The 19,381-nt window shown below is 40.5% G+C and overlaps 1 protein-coding gene across 3 annotated transcripts; it reads right to left on the bottom strand.

The window, feature by feature from the left end:
• Positions 1–8,463: 8,463 nt before the first annotated feature.
• Positions 8,464–18,126, bottom strand: LOC131245661 (ABC transporter B family member 9-like). 3 transcript variants are annotated; one of them, XM_058245266.1, is made up of 13 exons: positions 17,862–18,126; positions 15,866–15,920; positions 13,726–13,901; positions 13,388–13,609; positions 13,054–13,292; positions 12,325–12,850; positions 11,969–12,242; positions 11,677–11,877; positions 11,244–11,634; positions 10,939–11,167; positions 10,144–10,410; positions 9,799–10,062; positions 8,464–9,111 (listed from the first exon to the last, which is right to left on the bottom strand). In XM_058245266.1, exons 1-13 carry the CDS (start codon positions 18,090–18,092, stop codon positions 8,464–8,466), a joined length of 3,723 nt encoding a protein of 1,240 aa, XP_058101249.1. In that variant the 5' UTR covers positions 18,093–18,126. The 3 variants fall into 3 exon arrangements, with proteins under 3 accessions (XP_058101249.1, XP_058101246.1, XP_058101247.1); XM_058245263.1 differs by having other exon boundaries at positions 11,244–11,877; positions 13,726–13,934; positions 15,854–15,920; XM_058245264.1 differs by having other exon boundaries at positions 11,244–11,877.
• Between the last annotated feature and the right edge of the window lie 1,255 nt (positions 18,127–19,381).

The following is a 19,381-nucleotide window of genomic DNA, read 5'->3' as shown; positions in this document are numbered from 1 at the left end:
GCAGTTCTGCAAGAGATGATCAATGGACTCTTCTCCCTGGCACAGAGATCATTGATATCCATTCTTCTTCTACTCAGCTTGTCTTTCATGGGGAATGTTGATTTACATTGGGGCATTCCTTATTTTGGTCAAGGGATCGGTATGGTCTTTGGCAGGGAGTACGCAGACTTGACAGAGATGTCTCTTTTGGGTGTGCTGTCAACTCAGGGTGTCCTGGGCTTGGAATTCGGGGTGCAACTTGGGGGGTTTACTGGGGTTGAGGGTTAACCCAAGCCCAACCTGTCCTCAAGAGGACCCAACCGGCAACCCAACCCAACCCTAATTCCAATCAAAGGTGCCCAGCCTGAAACCACCCTGAATTCCCCTATTCTCAACTGACCTGACCTATCGTAAATGCCATGTTATTTTCCCAACCCGACCTAACCGGACACAAATTTGCTCAACCCAAACCCAACCTAATTTTAGATCAGATTGGTGTTTTCCTACCGAACCCAACCAAAGGACCTTGACAACCCGACTCAACCCAACCTGAACTCAGGTTGGGTAAACTGACCTAAACCCAAGTTGGAGCCATACTTAGGAATAGAGGGATAGGGATTCTTTCAAATGTTATTCGCCTGGTTTTTCTTGCATAGCCTCTGAATTAGGTTTGAGTTCCATCCCTATTTTCTCAATCGGTTCAAACACTCTTACCATGATGTGACGGGCATTTCCAACTCTCCAATGAGCTAGACTTGAGGATTTCTTTTCATTTCACAATCTACTTCTAGCTGTGAGAATGGTTGGCTGCTGTAGCGTGTGGCAAGTTTGTGCTATGGACACAAATCATATTTTGGGAAAGGTCACTACTAGAACTATTTGGATGTCAATCTTTCCCATTGTAATCTGGCACAGCTGGTGAGAACAAATAATTATATCCTTAAGAACAATATTGTCTGATCGTTGCAAAGGCACTGGCGACATTAATGGGACTAACAAGAATACCATATGTCCTGCTCCCAACACAACCTTACTCCAGTCACACCTGAGGCACCCCATTAAAATGGATTTACCTGCTCCAGGATCCCTCTTCTTTAGAAGATGTGTAATTCCTTGTTCCATTTCAAATGTTATTCGCCTTGTTATCAAAAGAGAAAAGAAAGATTAAAGAAGAGGAATCACATGTTTTGCTTATTAGCAAAAACATAGTTCGTTGATCAGTTGGATTTCATACATGTGGGGTTCATGTTTCCATGATCCAAACTAATGATATGATGAGCCTTACTGTCGATGGAGATGCCTCAAAGTGTCCCGCAAAACCCTTTGACATTGTGGCCTACAAACACCCAGCTGGAAGGGAAAAAAAACTGTCCAAATTTAATGAGAAAGGGCCAAATATTAGTGTTATGATCAATTAGTTGGGTTAAGGATTTTTTTTAGATGATAATTAGTTGGGATAAGGCTTCAATGATAATGATACTCAGTTGGGATATATTTGGTATCCTACATCCAAAATTAGATCGATCATATCAATGGTTTTGGATCATCAATATGTGTACTTAACATGCTAGAAATTTTAGGACCCTACAATTCCTTTTCGTTGATCTTTATTTGTGATAGGAACTTTATCATTGTGGCATAATATTGCCATCTATCTCAAGCACACACGTGGCATGCATGTACCCAAGCCAAACTGTTCAAATAGTGGGCCCATTATAGATGGATCATAACCTATAAGTCATATGGATCTTTACAGATGCCCTAATTGTGGCCGACAAATGGACGATTAAAATGAAAGCATTTAAGCATTTAACGGTCTAAATTCATAAGAAAAAAGTCCATCGAAAGAAGAGACGTCAATAGAAGTTGACAACATTGTAACTCCTTTTTCTCATTCTCGTTATAAAGGTTTGCCTCCCTTTAACAAAGAACTTTATGATCTTTATCAGAAAATGTGGGGTTTGCTTACAAGTAGGATCAGTGTTGTTATGTGTGATTAAAATGAAAGCATTTAAGCATTTAACGGTCTAAATTCATAAGAAAAAAGTCCATTGAAAGAAGAAACGTCAATAGAAGCTATTGTAACTCCTTTTTCTCATTCTCTTTGGAAAGGTTTGCCTCCCTTTAACAAAGAACTTTATGATCTTTATCAAAAAATGTGGGGTTTGCTTACAAGTAGGATCAATGTTGTTATGTGCGATCGCACATTCGCATATGCGCACATATGTGGACAGATCGCATATGCCACATGTACCATGATATGCGATCACATATGCGATGTATGTAATCGCATATAGCATATGTGATTGCATATATAGTCGCCAACGGTCAGAAATCTAATCATTTTTTTATCGTTGGAATTTTATTTTATTTTTAAATCCTAATTTTTTCTTTATAAAAAAGAATTCTAAGCACTCCTACATACACTCAAAGCTCAAATTTTATCTCTATCTTTATTTTGCTCTCTTACACACTCTCTTACACAATTTCAAGCCTCAAGCTCCACTCCATCCATATTTCTTTCAAGAATCAAGATTGAAGTTACCTAACGAGGTTTGGGCAAATGGTCTTCACCATAGCTTTGCTCTCCATAGGTGAGGGTTCGATTCCCCTCCTTGGCTTCACCCGATACATGTGGTTATGGGTAATTGCCTGTATCTGCAGGAATTAGTCTTACTTCAAAAAAAAAGAGGTGGGGACACCATGTGCCTTAAAAAAAAAAAAAAAAAGAATCAAGATTGAAGTTTCAATCAAGGGACAACTACATATATCCACAAGGATTCAAGAGACATTACAAGACAACCAAACTTTCCATCCGTTGAATTGAACTCTCTTTCTAGTTTCTAATTTTTCTAAGTTATAAATATTCACACAACACACTCACCAGGCCACCATTCTCTCTTTCTAGTTTTAATCTATTATCTATCTCCCTTTCTACCTATCTTTCTATCTCATTCTCTCTTAAAGTTTCATATTATCTAAGTTCTAAGTTTTCTAACAACTAACATTTTTTTTTTTAGTTTGTTTGTTATTTTGTTACAAATTACAAGTTAGTGTTGTGTTAGTGACTTAGTATTACAACTTATAACTTACAACAACACAACTTTACAAGTCTACATTCTTCATAATTCTAAAATCAAGATCAAGACTCAAGTCAAGGGTCAAGGACTCAAGGCAAAAGTGAAGAGAAGACAACTTAGACAAGAAGTAAAAATTGAAGAATTTGGAATCTCTTTTTAAATTTTTAATTGTAATTATTTTTTTTGTGTGTAAATCTCACTCTCCCCTCTCTTTTCTACAAGTCTACAAGTGTAACTCAACTCTCTCTCTCTCTCTCTCTCTCTCTCTCCTTTTCTTTTCCCTCTCCCTTTTTAGTTTCTACTAGACTATTACTAGTCTGCTACTAGTGTAAGTGTGTAAGTGTGTGTGTGTGTGTGTGTAACTCTCTCTCTCTCTCTCAAGTCCCATCTCTTTAGTTTCTTTACTCTTAGTCTCTTACTTTACTTTAGTTTTTACTTTTTAGTAGTAGGATACAAGTAATCAATACACACACCACCAACATAATGTCTTCTTCCCAATCTTCCTTTTTGAAACCCAAGTCGAATGACCCGGGTTGGAAGTATGGGCATTACCGTAATGTTATGGAAAAGACTCACATAGTATGTGAGTTATGTGGGTATGTGAGTTTCGGTGGCATTGCAAGGCACAAGCAAAACCTTGCATATTTATCGGGTTCAAATGTAAAAGCATGCAACAAAATTACTCTAGAAATCTGAAGGAAAATCATGAAGTATATGAAAAAACAGTCAAGAAAGAGATGTAATAGTGCCCCACGTCAGGAGGAATATTTGGAACGAGATGCAAATGAAGATATAAATGTAGTTAATGTAGATGAAGCTAGTCCCACTCCCCCTACTTCGAGAGGCCGGTCTAGACCACAAGCACAACTAACGGTCTTGAAAAGAGCCCAAGGGCATAGGCCCATGAATAGATGGTGTAGACCACACCCTGAGGATGTGATCGACCAAAGAGGTAGAGGCAAATGGCTGACTCAAACAACTTTAGAGAACCGGTATAAACACAAAGATAAGAAAATCACTATTCAATATATTGCTAAGTGGTTTTACCAAACTGGCATTACTTTCAACGCCGTTAAATTGAGAAGCTTCAAAGTAATAGTTGAGGCTATAGGTCAATTTGGACCTGGGCTTAAACCTCCTTCATATCATGAAATGAGAGAGACATGCCTGAAAACTGTAGTTGAATATACACGATCCTTCATAACCGAATATAAGGAATCGTGAAAAACATATGGGTGTTCACTAATGGCCGATAGATGGACTGATAGATCCGGTTGTTCTCTAATTAACTCTTTGGTAAATTGTCCAGCTAGGACAATGTTCTTGAAGTCCATGGATGTATCGGGTCATCCACACACAGGAGAATACTTGTTTAGATTACTAGATAATGTAGTTGATGAATTATATAAGGAATATTTTATATAAGTAATTACAAACAACGCAGCCTCGTATGTAATGGTCAGGCATCTTCTAATGGAGAAGAGGCGTCATTTATTTTGGATCCCTTATGTGGCCCATTGTATTGATCTTATGTTAGAAGATATAAGTGGGTTATTTATAAGTGTGATTGGAAGGGCTAGAAGAATCACAGTCTTCATGTACGAACACGCCCTTTTTCTCAGTCAAATGAGAAAACACATTGGGGGTAACTTGTTAAGTCCAACAGTCACCCGTTTCATTATAGCCTTTTAACACTATAAAGATTACATGCAAAAAAATCAGAACTTAAAAACTTTGTAATATCGGTCGATTTTACAAGTGGGCCTTGGTCAAAGAAGACTGAAGGGAAACAGGTTCAACAAACAATCATTTCTCAAAGTTTTTGGACACAAGTGGTAAATGCACTAAATGTTAGTATACTCATTTTTGCACCCTGGTTTGTCAAACACGTGAGTCGTTGTGTTGTAAAGTCGGTTGAGCCCTTGGAATGTGAAGACCGAAGACACGGCGGAGCAGAAGCATCAAGATGGCAACAACGGGTAAACAAGAGGCCTTAGTGATCCTAACCCTTATCCCAAAATAACTCATTAACCTTTAGATGATTTGGACCCAAATAGGAAAACCCACTTGGATCATCTATTCAAGCCATTCTAAGTTCATATTTTCCATCATTTTAGAGTTGGCTTAAGGAAGAATGAAGTTGTTGAAGATTTAAAGGACAAAGAACTTAAACAGGAAAATCTATCCAATTTAGGTAGCAGAATGTGCCACCGAAGTTGCCACTGAAAGTGACTGTTTTTGTCCAGCAACTTCAGGATAAAATTTGGTACCACCGAAGCAACGGTGATACTAGCACCATAAACTAGCCATTTTCTATCCATTGAGACTTTTTCTTTATAAAAGCGGCTTGTAGAAACTTGCAAAATGGATGGATTAAGGCATTTTAGAGACTCTAGTGCATCTCAAGCCTAATCTGTAGCCTAGAACTCTTTTCCATTGAGATTCATGTCCTCTTCCCTATGATTCATCACTCAACAAGCATTACATGCTTCTATTAAGGAAGAACATGATCTCATGCCTTCTCTAGAGTATTGAGACCAACCTTATAGGTATATCTATAGTCTCTGTGATACTCTAGAGTGTCTATTGGTTGAATTACCTAGGATAAATAACTTCTCATTAGTTGTACGAGATTCAACTCACTCCCATTACCTTGGTCATCTTGAAGAAGAATCAAATGCAAGGAGATTGATCGTGGAGTTGAAGCCTTGGCGAAGCAGCGGTAACATGATCAAGGGAGCATCAGGGAGCTAATTGAAACACAGGAGAGCGGAGATCAAGCAACCCAAGATGAGCTACAAAAAGGGACTCAATCTAACAAGTAAGTGTCATTGTTAGGAGTCTAAAGGTAACCTCCTTCCTTGTGAAGGATCTAGGCTACGAGTTTACTATCCACAAACTCGATTAGGTTTGAGATTAGGATCTTGGCTTGTGTGGCCTAAATTGTTAGGTTCAGGAGTAGAGCCCTTGCTCTTAAGTAGAGCATAAATCTTAGGTTCGGGATTAGGACCTTGGCTTGTGTGGCCTAAATTGTTGGGTTTGGGAGCAGGACTCTTTCTCTTGTGAAGAGCATAAATCTTAGGTTCGGGATTAGGACCTTGGCCTATTTGGCCTAAATTGTCAGGTTCGAGATTAGGACCTTTGCTCTTGTGTAGGGCATAAATTGTAGAGTCCTTATGTAGGGCTGTAAAAGTTTAAGGTGAACCTGATTTGAAACCTCCAATAGTGAAATCCGGTGCACTCATAGGTTGAGTACGTCTGCCGGGAGTAGAGTAGGCACGTAGCTAAACCACTATATATGATCGTATTTGGGATTGCAATTTGCCCATTTATTTAATTATGCTTATGTGTCTTGAATATTTAAATATTATGCATAATTAGATGAATGTTTAAGATTGACTGGAATCACATCCCGCACACTCATATACACTATCTTATATAGACTAGTTGCTTAACTTGCATATCTAGTGTAGCTTACGTGATTGGACCATCTATTGGCTTGGAAGCCTTTAGAGTTATATTACCTTGCTTAGTTTAATTGCAAATTAGTTTAAGTTAAGCAATCAGAATTTTAAATTGGCATAATTTTTAATTGGTCCTAATCACCACCCCACCTCCCCCTCTCTAGGACTTAGTCTACATTCTATAGCTCCGCCACATTCTGCACTTAGATGCATTGCATCCCCATAACCGCAATTTCACTAAAAGCATTCGAGCCCTTAGTCACTGTATTGCGATTAGTGGACAGGGATGAAAAGCCTGCAATGGGTTACATATATGATGCGATAGAGAGGGCGAAAAATAAGATCATGGACTATTTTAACTATAGAGACTGTGATTACAAGCCAATTTTAGTTATTATAGATAGAAGATGGGGCAATCAAATGTCATCTCCATTGTATTCGGCTGCTTACATTTTTAACCCAGCCTGTTTATTCACTTCTTCTGATCTAGTAGAAGCACTAACTATGCATATGGTTGGATTTATTAATGTCTTGAAAAGAATGATTCCAGATAGAGAAGAACAGGACAAGATCTCAACTTTGCTGGACTTCTATACAAAAAGCGAGGGGATATTTTCAAGGGATATCGTAATAAGACATCGGACAATGAAATTACCCAGTAAGTACTAGTACTACTATGAATGTCAGTCTTAGTATCTTACAAATAGTCTTTCTACAAAGTGTCTCTAACTTACTTAAACTGTTTTTCTCAGCTGACTGGTGGGCTGCTTATGGAGTTGAACCAAACAAGAATGATCCAGCTCTAAAAAAGCTGGCTATGAGAATTCTTGGACTCACGTGTTCTGTCAGTGGTTGCGAGCACAATTGGAGCACATTCGAGGCGGTAAATTTAAACTGTTTAGTAATTGTAAACTTCAATTTTTTTAGACTTTAGTATAAGGCCTAAGCTAAATTAATTACTTAAATAGCTAATACCAAATGTGCTTTCTTTCTTGCAGATTTATACCAAGAAAAAGAATCGCATTGAGCAAAAAAAGCTCAACGACTTGGTTTTCATTCAATACAATCAAAAATTGTGAGAACGATTCCAAATTAGGAAAGAAAAGCCCGGTTTCTTTAACCCTATCTGCTTAAATGAGTTGCATGCAGATAACGAGTGACTCGTAGAGACGGAGGACTCGGTATTTGCTGGAGAAGACCTGACACGGGCACAAGTTGAAGATGCCGTATACGGATCGACACCTGGTGAAGGTCCACTCGAAGACGAAGGATAAGGGGGAGTCAGGGAGATGAGTAATAGCCGTCAACCCATTGAAGAGATTGAGAAGATGGTGATAGTGATAATCAAGCTGAAGATCATCCACCATTGAATGTTGATGAAGTATTAGTACGTACAGATGATGAAGAAACGGAAGAAGAAGTGTATGTGGAAGAAGGAGATGACTCGAATGATGATGGTGATGATGATGATGGTAGTAGACCTGGTGATGATATGCCACAATGGCAACTAGATCAATGTATATAGTATATGATTAGATGAATAATAAATAAATAACTTCTTCATTTTCTTTACTAAGTGTGTTGATATATGTAGTGTAGTAGTACTGAATGTTTATTTTTCATTTCCAATCTTTTTTTTCCTTCCCACCTAAAAAGGGGTTAGGTTGATGTATGACAATCAAAAAGGAAATAATGGATTGTTTGACAGTTGATATTTTTACATTTTCAAATAAATTCATGAAAAACTGACACTGCAAAATATATGACTGATGTTATGGAATCTACAGTTGTCCCTTCCAGCGGTATTCCATATTCATCTTCGGTGTCCATTTTTTGTTGCCCAGGAGAACAATCATGTCCTAAGATGTCTTGAAATAAACAACCTTGTATCCTAGAGAATAAACCCTTCTTCTTTTTTAGTTCTTTGAAGTTTCCATTTGTTATGTGGAAGAATTTGACTGCACTGCTACTAAAGATGAGTATACTCCCTCCTTCAGCTTCATCAGCGTTTCATGTCTTCCTTTCTCTGCAATCACCCCATTCTTCACCACAGCAATTAAATCAGCTCCCTTGATTGTGGTCAGTCGATGAGCAACAACAATTGTTGATCTGTTCACCATCACCCTGTCCAATGCTTCCTGGACCACATGCTCTGATTCTGCGTCCAATGCACTTGTCGCCTCATCAAGCAGCAGGACTTTCGGGTCTTTCAGCACTGCCCTTGCGATGGCTATCCTCTGCTTCTGTCCACCTGACAATTGCACTCCTCTCTCACCAACATGTGTATTGTATCCCTTTGGAAGTGATGATATGAAGCTATGAGCATTGGCTGCCTCTACAGCTGATATAATCTCATCTTCAGAGACCTCCCCTTGCTTCCCATAAGCTATGTTGGCACGGATCGTGTCATTGAATAATATGGGCTCTTGGCTCACCAACCCCATCTGTTGTCGAAGCCAAAGTAATTTTAAAATTTTAATTTCCACACCATCCAACAATATCTGGCCAGAATCAGGATCATAGAACCTCTGTAGTAAGGCAATTGCTGTCGACTTCCCACTACCACTCTCGCCGACAAGAGCAACAGTCTGCAAACAGATCAAGTTAGTTTTTTTAGGGAAGATCAATCTCAAATTCATGCCCGTTACAAAGAACTAGGATGGTAATTTGAAGTGATGAAGAATTTAGAAGTAATAGTATCTAAGCTATAGGGGGTTTACTAAGCTACAATGCCTATCGGACCCTGTTCATCCACATGCAATCTCGGTTCCAGTGTGCCACACATATGTGAATGCCAAGCTTTCCATCTAGTGGATGTGCTGATTTGATCTTCTGGCTTAAAAAAATGGCTGCTTCGCCTTTGGTAGCAATGTACAAAACAAATGGACAACCAAAGAAATTCTTACTTGCCCTCCGTTTGGTTTGGATGCCAAAGCCCGCCTGAGGAGTGAAACAGCCTGATTCTAGACTGTGTGACCCCCTAGAAGGAAATCTCCGATCTCACTCACATATGCCATATCGACACCTGTCTAGGGAAACGTTTTCTTCAAACCCAGAAACGTTTTCTTCAAATCTCAAAATAGGTCACCTACCTCGGTTTTCTTTTCTTTTATTCTCTCTCTCTCTCTCTCTCTCTCTCTCTCTCTCTCTCTCTTAATGAAGCAAGAACAATAGTACCTTTCAAGATTTTATTTTTTTTTATTTTTTTTTTTACACACACACACCACATGGGTACTTGAACCCATGACCTCAGTGTTGAAACCCGCAGGGTCTACCTTTACAGAAGATATTCTCAAACACAAGTTTCTGAAGATCTGCACATCTGGACGAGTTGGGTACTTGAATTTGACATGTTGGAATTCAATGTCGCCCTTCACGTTGGGCAATGTCATACCCTTGTCCTTGCTCGGGTCGATCTTGGATTGCCTATCAAGAATCGCAAAAATAGAAGCCGCAGATTCCTTGGCTTTGGTGGCATCTGGAGCTATTGCACTGCTTTGTGATGCTCCAATAGCCGCTGTTGTCAAAACAAAGAAAACCTGCAATCGAAAACCCAACATAAACACAGAGAACAGTAGTAGCACAAGAATAAGTTGAAAAAAAAAACAATTTCTACTTACTCTGAAAACTTCAGTAAATGTTGCCTTCCCACTTGCGACAAGCCAAGCTCCCAAGTAGAAATTGAGGGCATAGGAGCAGAAGAGTACAATGTTAGAGAAGCCCAAACCAATGCCACTTATAATTCCTTGACTCATTCCATTTCTCATTGGGGCCTCACATTTCTTCTTGTAGAGATCCATCACTTTTTGTTCCGCACAAAAAGATGCAACCGTCCTAATGCTGCCCACTGCGTCGTTAGCTACTTGACTGGCTTCTTCATACATCATCTGCATCCAACAGTACATCCTCTTAATCAACATATTCCATGCATAATGTATACTAACATTTGTTGAAATTTCTCACTTAGTGAAGATCAGCCTCCTTATTTTATTTGTCTCTTGTTAAGATGATACCCAAGGCTGTGTTTGGCAGCACAAGTGAATCTGATTGTGGACTTTCAGTTACTTTCACTTGGTGCAACCAAACGCTCACTAATTGAATGATTTTGCCTAGTATTCTTAGTGAAGAAGTAGCAAGCAGCCCCCAAATTGTGATTATGTTTCTTTCATGTCCAACTCGAAAGTACCATAATTGCAATTTGAAGCCATGCCCTCAATATGAATCCCAAGGAAATAAATTGCAATTCAGTTATTTCATGCTTTCTTAGTTTTTCCAATTTGATAGTGCATCCAAACAAGCCTTTAAACATAGGTTTCTGGCCATGTTTGGCAATGCCTATCTATACAATAGTACTCAAGAAAAAAGAAAAAAGAAAAAAGGATGTTATAGTTTCAGAAGCAACTGGAGCCACTGACCTTGGCATCTTCACTGGAACCTGCTAGAAATTTCATCTGAAGATATCCTTGCAGACCCACCAAAGGTAGAATACCTAGAATTATAAGTGCCAACCGCCAGTTGGATACCATGGCTACCAGAATCCCTACAATGATCGTTGATATGTTCTGAACCATTAATGCTAAGGCATCCCCTACAAGACTGCGAACAGTTGAAGCGTCTCCTGACAACCTCCCCCCAATCGCCCCACTACAGCGAAACCAGAAAAATCCAAAGTCAGAAAGATAGAGAGATTAAAAAAAGTTGGTATAGTCTGTCGAACAACCTCGAATTCATTGGGTCGTCAAACCAGCTGATTTCTTGGTGGACCACCCTCTCAAATGACAAAGAACGGATGCGTTGGATGAGCTTACTGCCAGCTACTCCAAATAGATACTGTTGTAGTGGCACCACAGCCAGAGACATGATCCCTAGTCCCACGAACGATAGGGCCCATAACCTGGAATCTTTCAAAAGCTTGTGTGGGGATTCATAAAAGATATTGACAGTGTTCGAGAGCAGTATTCCCAATATTGGGAAGGTTGATCCGTGTACAACTGCGGCAACAGATCCTAACATCAGTACTGGTAGCTCTGGCTTGTTCAGGTATGCCAGTCGTCCAATGGAGACCTTATTTGGGGTTTTCTCACTCTCATCACCTCTTTCCTTGCCTTTGTCTCTGTGAAAACCAAAAATCGGCTGCTTGCTGCTTCCCACACCTGGAGAATTGATGGTTACAGATCTCCTTGGAGAAAACCATGGGCTTTCAGGTCTAGTCGCACTTCTCCTTGCATGGGAGCTTGAACTAATCTTGTCTGGATTCATGGCTGGGTTTTGTTTGACTTGATTATTCATCTCTTGCAGATGGATGAGCTGAGAATAGACCCCGTCCGGATTGGCGATTAGCTCCAAGTGAGGGCCTGATGGAAAGTACAGAGTATAGATGATCATTTCTTTGGGAGTAGAATTGATGAAATTGGATTTTATAACATGAAAACTTAGGACAGTTACCTTGTTCTACAATTCTTCCCTGATGCACGACTGCGATTGTATCAGCATTCCTCACTGTACTCAAGCGATGGGCCACAACCACAGTTGTCCGGTTTGACATGATACTCACCAGTGCTTCTTGAACTATCCGCTCTGACTCAGCATCCAGAGCGCTCGTCGCTTCGTCGAGAAGCAAGATCTTGGGGTTCTTCAAAATTGCTCTTGCAATTGCAATCCTCTGTTTCTGTCCACCGGACAGCTGGGTTCCATACTCACCAACCATCGTGTCGAGTCCCTGCACAACAGTGTTACTAACTGATGAAGCCTAGAGTGATGATCTCCACACTGAAAGAAGGAAGTTCGAAGAAATAGGTTACCTCTGGCATCTTGTCTATGAATGTCTTAGCATTAGCCAGCTTAATCGCTGTCTTGATTTCTGCGAGCGTTGCATCTGCCTTTCCATATGCTATGTTCTCTTTTATGGTAGTCATAAACAAGATAGGCTCTTGGCTCACCAGCCCGATTTTCTCCCTGACCCATCCAAGCTGCAGCTTCTTCAGGTCAATGCCATCAATGAGCACCTCACCAGCTTGTGGATCGTAGAATCTCTCCACCAGACTGATCACTGTCGACTTGCCACTGCCGCTCTCTCCAACTAAAGCCACCGTTGTGCTGCTTGGGACATGCAAAGAGAACCCAGAAAATACCTGAATGTCCGGTCTTGACGGGTAGCTGAAGTATACATCCCTCAGTTCAATGTTGCCCTTGATGTCTTCCAAAACCATCCCACTTGTGTCGTAGGCATCGATCTCTGGTCTCCGGTTGATTGTCTTGAACATCTTGTACGCTGCGGCTTGGCCTGCTGCAATTGCATTAATTGAAGGTGACGCTTGACCTAGAGACCTGGTTCATTGCAAGCAATAGACCAAGGGTGAGAATGAGTATCTAACACCATCAGCAGCTGCAACATTTCGTTGCTGCTGCATTGAAACCAGATTCCAATCCAATGAAATATCACTTGTATACACGTATGTGAGTGCATTTGCAGGGCATGAATGTCGATATACATGTATATATGTATGCATGCATGATGGATTCTGACTTACATTCCACCGGTCATGATCGCGATCATGATGGTGATGACATCTCCACCATTGTACCCTTTTTCAATTATCAACTTGGATCCATACAAAACAGCTAATCCATAGCTGCTACATATGATTAACATGACGGCGCCTACTCCTAAGCCTGTGGCCAGCCCTTGTTTGACATTGGATTTGTATGCAGTTTTCAGAGACTCGTTGTATTTCATTATAGCTCGCTTCTCACCGGTGAAGGATGCAACCTTGTATGTATGTCAGAAACAAGAAATCAGTATTTTGTAGATGGTGTAACTGTCTAGAAACACAGCATTGCATCTCATACCCAAAATGTTCCTACCACTCTAATGGATCCAATTGTTTGTTCTACAATATTTCCCGCTTCGGCATATGCAATCTGTCCCTTGCTCGCCAATTTAGATATGATGATTGCCATGGCCCCACCAGCTGCAACAATGGGAGGAATGCACGACAGCATTACAACTGCCAGAAGCCATCCTTTGACAAATGCTACTGCGAAGCCGCCTAAGAAATAGGAAAGTAGCTGTATTAACTTCCCAACCTGAAAAGAAATGTGAAGCCACATAATGAGACTTGGGTAGACTGAATTCCATTGTTCTTGAAAACGATATTTGCATTTATCAGGAGTTCTGTTGCTTGTTATTCAGAGTATCTCACCTTCTCGCCCATGGCTTCTTGAATGAGGATGGTGTCCCCTGACATCCTCCCGATAACCGCTCCTGTCGAGTTCTCTTCGTCGAAGAATGCAATGTCTTGTCTCAGTATGGTTTTCAGGTAGAGGCCCCGAAGGCGCATTGCCTGCCTTTCGCCGGTCACCGTCCAGCATGACACCTCTGTCGAGTGTACAATGGTTAGAATGCAATATACTTAGATTTTAGATAGGAATCTGGTGGACTAACCATATATCTATGTTGCATGGGAGCTATATGGCACGGTTGCGGGTCCAAGCCCACTTGTGCTTGCAGGGCTTTAAGGCTAGGACTGACTCGTTCAGTCCTGAGTCGAGTTCTGACTCAGCTGAGTTGGAAGTAACTTAACTGATGCAAGCTGCTGTGTCAAACCGGATCGGGTTTGATTGAGTCCGAGTCAAATCGGACGAGTCGCAGAGGATTCGTCCCAGTCTTAAACCATGGGTGGTTGGCTCACCCCATTGCATGCTGCAACAGGGTTCCATTTTCACCTGAGGCATCCAACGTGATGGATTGCATGACCCCACAAACATTCTCCATTTCATCTACTGTGGTTATTCTTGGATACGTGTGACGTTCCCTTTCTTTACACGTGGCATGTACATCAAATCCAAACCGCCCAAATAATTGGAAACACTGTAGATTGGTTGGTGGGTCCCCCCTATTTTTGTTTAGATGTTAGGCACATGGTACATGCCCCATGGGAAGGGAGGCTACGTGTATCCTAGCTATTATCATAACCCTCTTGTGTAAAAAGACAAGTCCGTTCCGAGCATTTTACACGCCATTTGTAGAGCATCTGGGTTGGTGCATAAGATGAGCTCCACCATGAAGGTAAACTGACAGAAAAATCAATTCGGTCCAATCTTTAGGTGGGCCACCATCGTACGAGAAAAATGGATGGTTAAAAATAAAAATAAAAAATTGCCGATGGTCCACATTAAGTGAGCGGTTGTGGGCTGCCTGATCCATGGACCACCCTGATTTTTTAGTAAGGCCATCATCATGGTGGAGCACACCTTATTCACTGGCCAGATGTCCAAATGTTTGGTGCTGGCGCTTACGCTGCATGTATTTTGCGTGTGGCAGACGCACAGTACGGACGCGAATTTACTGGAAAGCCTTTTGCAGGAAGTTCCTGCGCTGGGATGCAAAGTGGGGTCTACCGTTATGTTTATGAGAAATCCAACCCGTCCATCCATTGTTCGAGCTCATTTTAAGACACTTGAAAGAAAAATGAGGAGGATCCAAAACTCAAGTGGGCCATACTAGACGAAGCAGTGGGGAAAGGAATGCCTACCGTTGAAACCTCCCTAGCTCCACCTTGATGTTTATATGCCATCCAAACCGTTTATGAGGTTATTTTCACTGGGACGAATTTAAAATAAAAAATAAATAAATAAATAAAAAACTAAAAACTTAGACCGATAAAAACTTTTGTGGCCATATAAATGTTTCAACAGTAGTCACTAAATCCTCACTGTTTCCTCTCGCGTGGCCCATTTAAGTTTTGGATACATCTTAGTTTTGGTCGAATCTACTAAAATGGTCTCCAAAAACAGATAGACGGGTTGGACTTCTCAAAAACATTGCATTGGATTCCACCCAGAATCCTTGTGCAGGAAATCCGCGTCCGCACAATACGGTGTGATGCGAAGTTCCCCAGCCCATCTCATGCGAGGGACGCGCTGCGCTGGGAACGCAGGTGGGGCCCGCTGTGATATTTTTGAGAAATCATCCCCGTCCATCCGTTTTTTTTATTTCAACTGTGTACGTCCAATTATCACGTTTTCAGTCCACTTGAGCATTGGATACCGTTCATATTCGGCATCATGTCCTAAAATGAAATCACAAAACTGATGGACGGGGAGGATTTCTCACAAACATCACAGTGGGTCCCACCTGGGTTCCCAGCGCAGGAAATCCGCGTCCCAGTGGACATCTTTAAGTGATCCAAACCGTTTATACGATGGGCCTCACCTCGGATGTTGGATGGTCTGGGAAAAAGACACCATGGTAACTGGGCATGCGTTTCATCTACAGCGATGGAGGTGTGTGCATAAAAACGAGGGGTAAATATCAGCTCTGAAACAGACATTTGAACTTACGCAGGAACGACGCTACACCAGAAGCTGCGGCCACGTACAGCATCTGAAGAGCTCCCTGAAACAAGACCGTCCGACCAAAAGTCACCTCACAAAAACACTAGTGAAGAGGTTACTCGGCCCCACACGCACCCACACACGTGCCAACCTGTCTGGTATGTAGAACATCCTTTCTATCAGGTGGGCCCCTCCGTGCAGATTATCCAACCTAAATTTCAGGCTGGCAATTATAAGGTCGGACAGACATGCGGAAAAATGGGCCATGTTAATGGACTTGCAAATACTTTTTAAGCCGTCCATTACTAAATGTGGGCCCTACCTGATTTTTGACCTACGTATTTGTTGGGAAGATCTTCTAAACGGTGGGCCTTACCAGATAAACGGACCAGATCGATGTTGTAAAAACGTGCTAATTGGGCTCGTGTGGTTGTGTGTAGAGGTGCGTGTGTGTAGGGGCGATTGTGGGGCTACTAAGCTCTGAAAGTATAATGATAGGCAGGGCAGGACGCGGATTGCGTTCTACCGGGTCCACCGTGATGTAAGTGTTTTATCCACGCCATTCATCGTTTTTATCAGATCATTTTGAATTGTGATTATAAGAATGAAGCAGGTAAAAATCTCCAGTGGACCACACCAAAGGAAGCTGCAGTGATAATGACACCCACCGTTGAAACCTTGCTAAGGGCCACGGTGATGTTTTTTTGCCATCCAACCGATTCATAAGATCATGTAGACGTGGATTAAGTTTAAAAACAAATATCATCTTGATCCGAAGCTTCTCCAGCTCCCAAGAAGTTTTTAATGGTGGACGTTCAATCCCAACTTTGTGATCCACTGAAGCCTCTACCTGCCTCATTTTTGGTCTCATACATTAAAATGATATGATAAAAACGATGAACGGCATGGATAAAACACTTACATCACGGTGGGCCCCACAGAGCCCTGCCCGGACGGATTACCGTCCGAGCGGGGGTAGGACGCAATCCGCGTCCGGCATGCAGATGTGCCAAACCCAAGCGCAACATGCAAGCCAAAAAAAAAACAGGTCGTCCAAACATTCACGTTAAAAATGTGGACCATTGGTTACCCTTTTTCTCGCTGTGCAGTTTTCGTAGGGAGTGGATTAGGTATTCCCCGGGTAACACCTTACGTGGGCCCCATCTTGATGATATGTTGTATATCCACGCCGTCCATCCGTTTCTCCAGCCCATTTTAGAACGTGGTAACAAAAATTAAGCAGATCCAAATCTCAGGTAGACCACACCACAGGAAATAGTGGTGATTGAGTGACTCACCATTAAAAATTCCAAAGGCTGGTCGCAAAGTTTTCCTAATGATTATTTTCTATCCAACCTGCTTATTATATCAAGAAGACATGGATGAAGGGAAAAAATACAAATATCAGCTCGATCCAAAACTTGTGGCCTATAATTATTTTTTTTAATGGTCATTTATCACACTTTAGTTGTGTGGTCCACCTGAGATTCGTATCTTCGTAAGGTTTGGGATCACATCCTAAAATGAGATGAAAAAACAACATGGACATATAACAACACGCGATGGCGTTTATCACTTGACTCAAGCGGCCTAAATTGCCCTTAGCAATATTTTGAATTTTTGAGACAGCTGTTCTCACATTGGTTTCATGAATATGAATAAATCTAATGATTAATTTTTCTAGCATTGTAATTTAATAAATTTTAAAAATAATAAAATATTAAATTTATTAAATAGTTATTTCGCATAGTTTAAATAGTAAATAATAATAAATAGAGAGAGAATTGATTGTTTTCCTTCCAAATCAACCAATGAGAAAACATTAAGATGGTGAGTGAACAGTTGATGTGCATGTCTATCAATAAATATCAGCCAATAAAATCTACTTCCAAAATGGGCCCCACATGAAGAATCCTAATTGGATGGTTTTTTTTTTTTTAATGACCATAATAATCACAGCTAAAATAATGAACCATAAGACCAAGATGGGTTCCAGTCATACCTTGGAAACTTCAGTGACTATGTTATTCTTGTTGGAAGCTCCGAAGGAGTTGATGAGTTCTCCAAAAATGAGTGACACAACAGGCATGGTAAGGCCATCAGCAACGGCAGAAACTGTCCCAACGCACATCAGCACAACATCCAAAGGATCTGCCAATGAGAATAGCTTGTGGAAGGGAACCTTCTTATCTCTACCCTTCAAAGCACCAGCTTTCTTGGACCTTTTTTCCATCTCTGGCCACGCCACTCTTTTCACGTATACAAGAGGCAAAAAAAAAAAAGAAAGAAAGAAAAGAAAGTTAGCCATTTGGCTTGGAGTCCCACTTATCTACTGACACATGGGAGCCATTGATTTAATGGCCAATTAACCATGTGAATGATCTAGATATGAAAGAAAAAGGAAATATATTAATTGGTCAACTACTAATGCACCTTATACAATGCATTGCCTGTAATAACGTGAGAAAGTTACACCAATTGGATGGCTAGGATTATGTTTAAGAATGAGCAGGGGCTTTACTCATGACACGGTTGCAGACTCACTGGAGTTTTAACACGAGGTCATGGGTTCGTGTACCCATTGTGGTGAAAGCCTTTAATGGTGTGAGTGTATGGGTGTGCATAAGGTGTGCATATGTAAAAACCAAAAAGAGAAAGCACCAAATGCAAATTATGAAAACCTGCTTATATGATTGTACAATTGCGCGCACACACCCTCTCTGTCTCTGTCATGTCTCCACACCCTCTCTATTTACAATTTCTTTAATGCAGTATAACTCATAATTTAAAATAAAAAATTAAGTTGAACTCAAAATAGACACTTGCCAAAAAATTTGTTAAAAAGAGGAGTACCAATTGATTTTAATCTTAGTTGCACTAAGATTTAGAAATCTCAATTGGCTTCTAATAGCTTCTCTAAAACTTGACTTTATCTTATTCCCATCCATCTTTGAATCAAGAAAAACTTGTCCTAAATGTTCCCCATCTGATCTTTGAATCTACATGACTTGAACACGATGACCTTGGCTTTGACTAGCTTGTGAATGTAATAGTACTTGAATGGTAATGTTTTTTCTTTGGTGATTAGTGGATTATTTGTCTGTGGGACCTTCATTTATTAGTGATCATGTAATTAAATTTATTTGCTTATGCAACTTTTAACTTGCAAAACACAAGCTCTACCTAAGTCACATCAATCGCTACCGTTACCATGGTAATTTGGACTGATGTGTGAATTATATTTGGCCATTTTACCATTCATGAAAAACTCCTTACTTAACAAAATTTAAGTTTCGCATGCTTACCTTTAGCTATGGATAATAAGTATACTCTTAATTCTTTTGTATGTCACTAAGTAATTTTTTCTTCTCACATTCCTCAATAGATCCTAATAAAATTTCTTTTAACTTCAATTCATGATACTTCAAGATATAGAGTTTCATTAATACAAAAGCAAAAAAAGCATTTTTATGCCATCTTCTACATTAATAGAGCTTTTCAAGTGAAATATTTATTTTTACA

The sequence above is a fragment of the Magnolia sinica genome, chromosome 5, assembly GCF_029962835.1.
Source record: "Magnolia sinica isolate HGM2019 chromosome 5, MsV1, whole genome shotgun sequence".
NCBI lineage: Eukaryota > Viridiplantae > Streptophyta > Magnoliopsida > Magnoliales > Magnoliaceae > Magnolia > Magnolia sinica.
The sequence above is the reverse complement of the archived record's forward strand: the minus strand, read 5'-3'. Positions and strand labels throughout refer to the sequence as shown.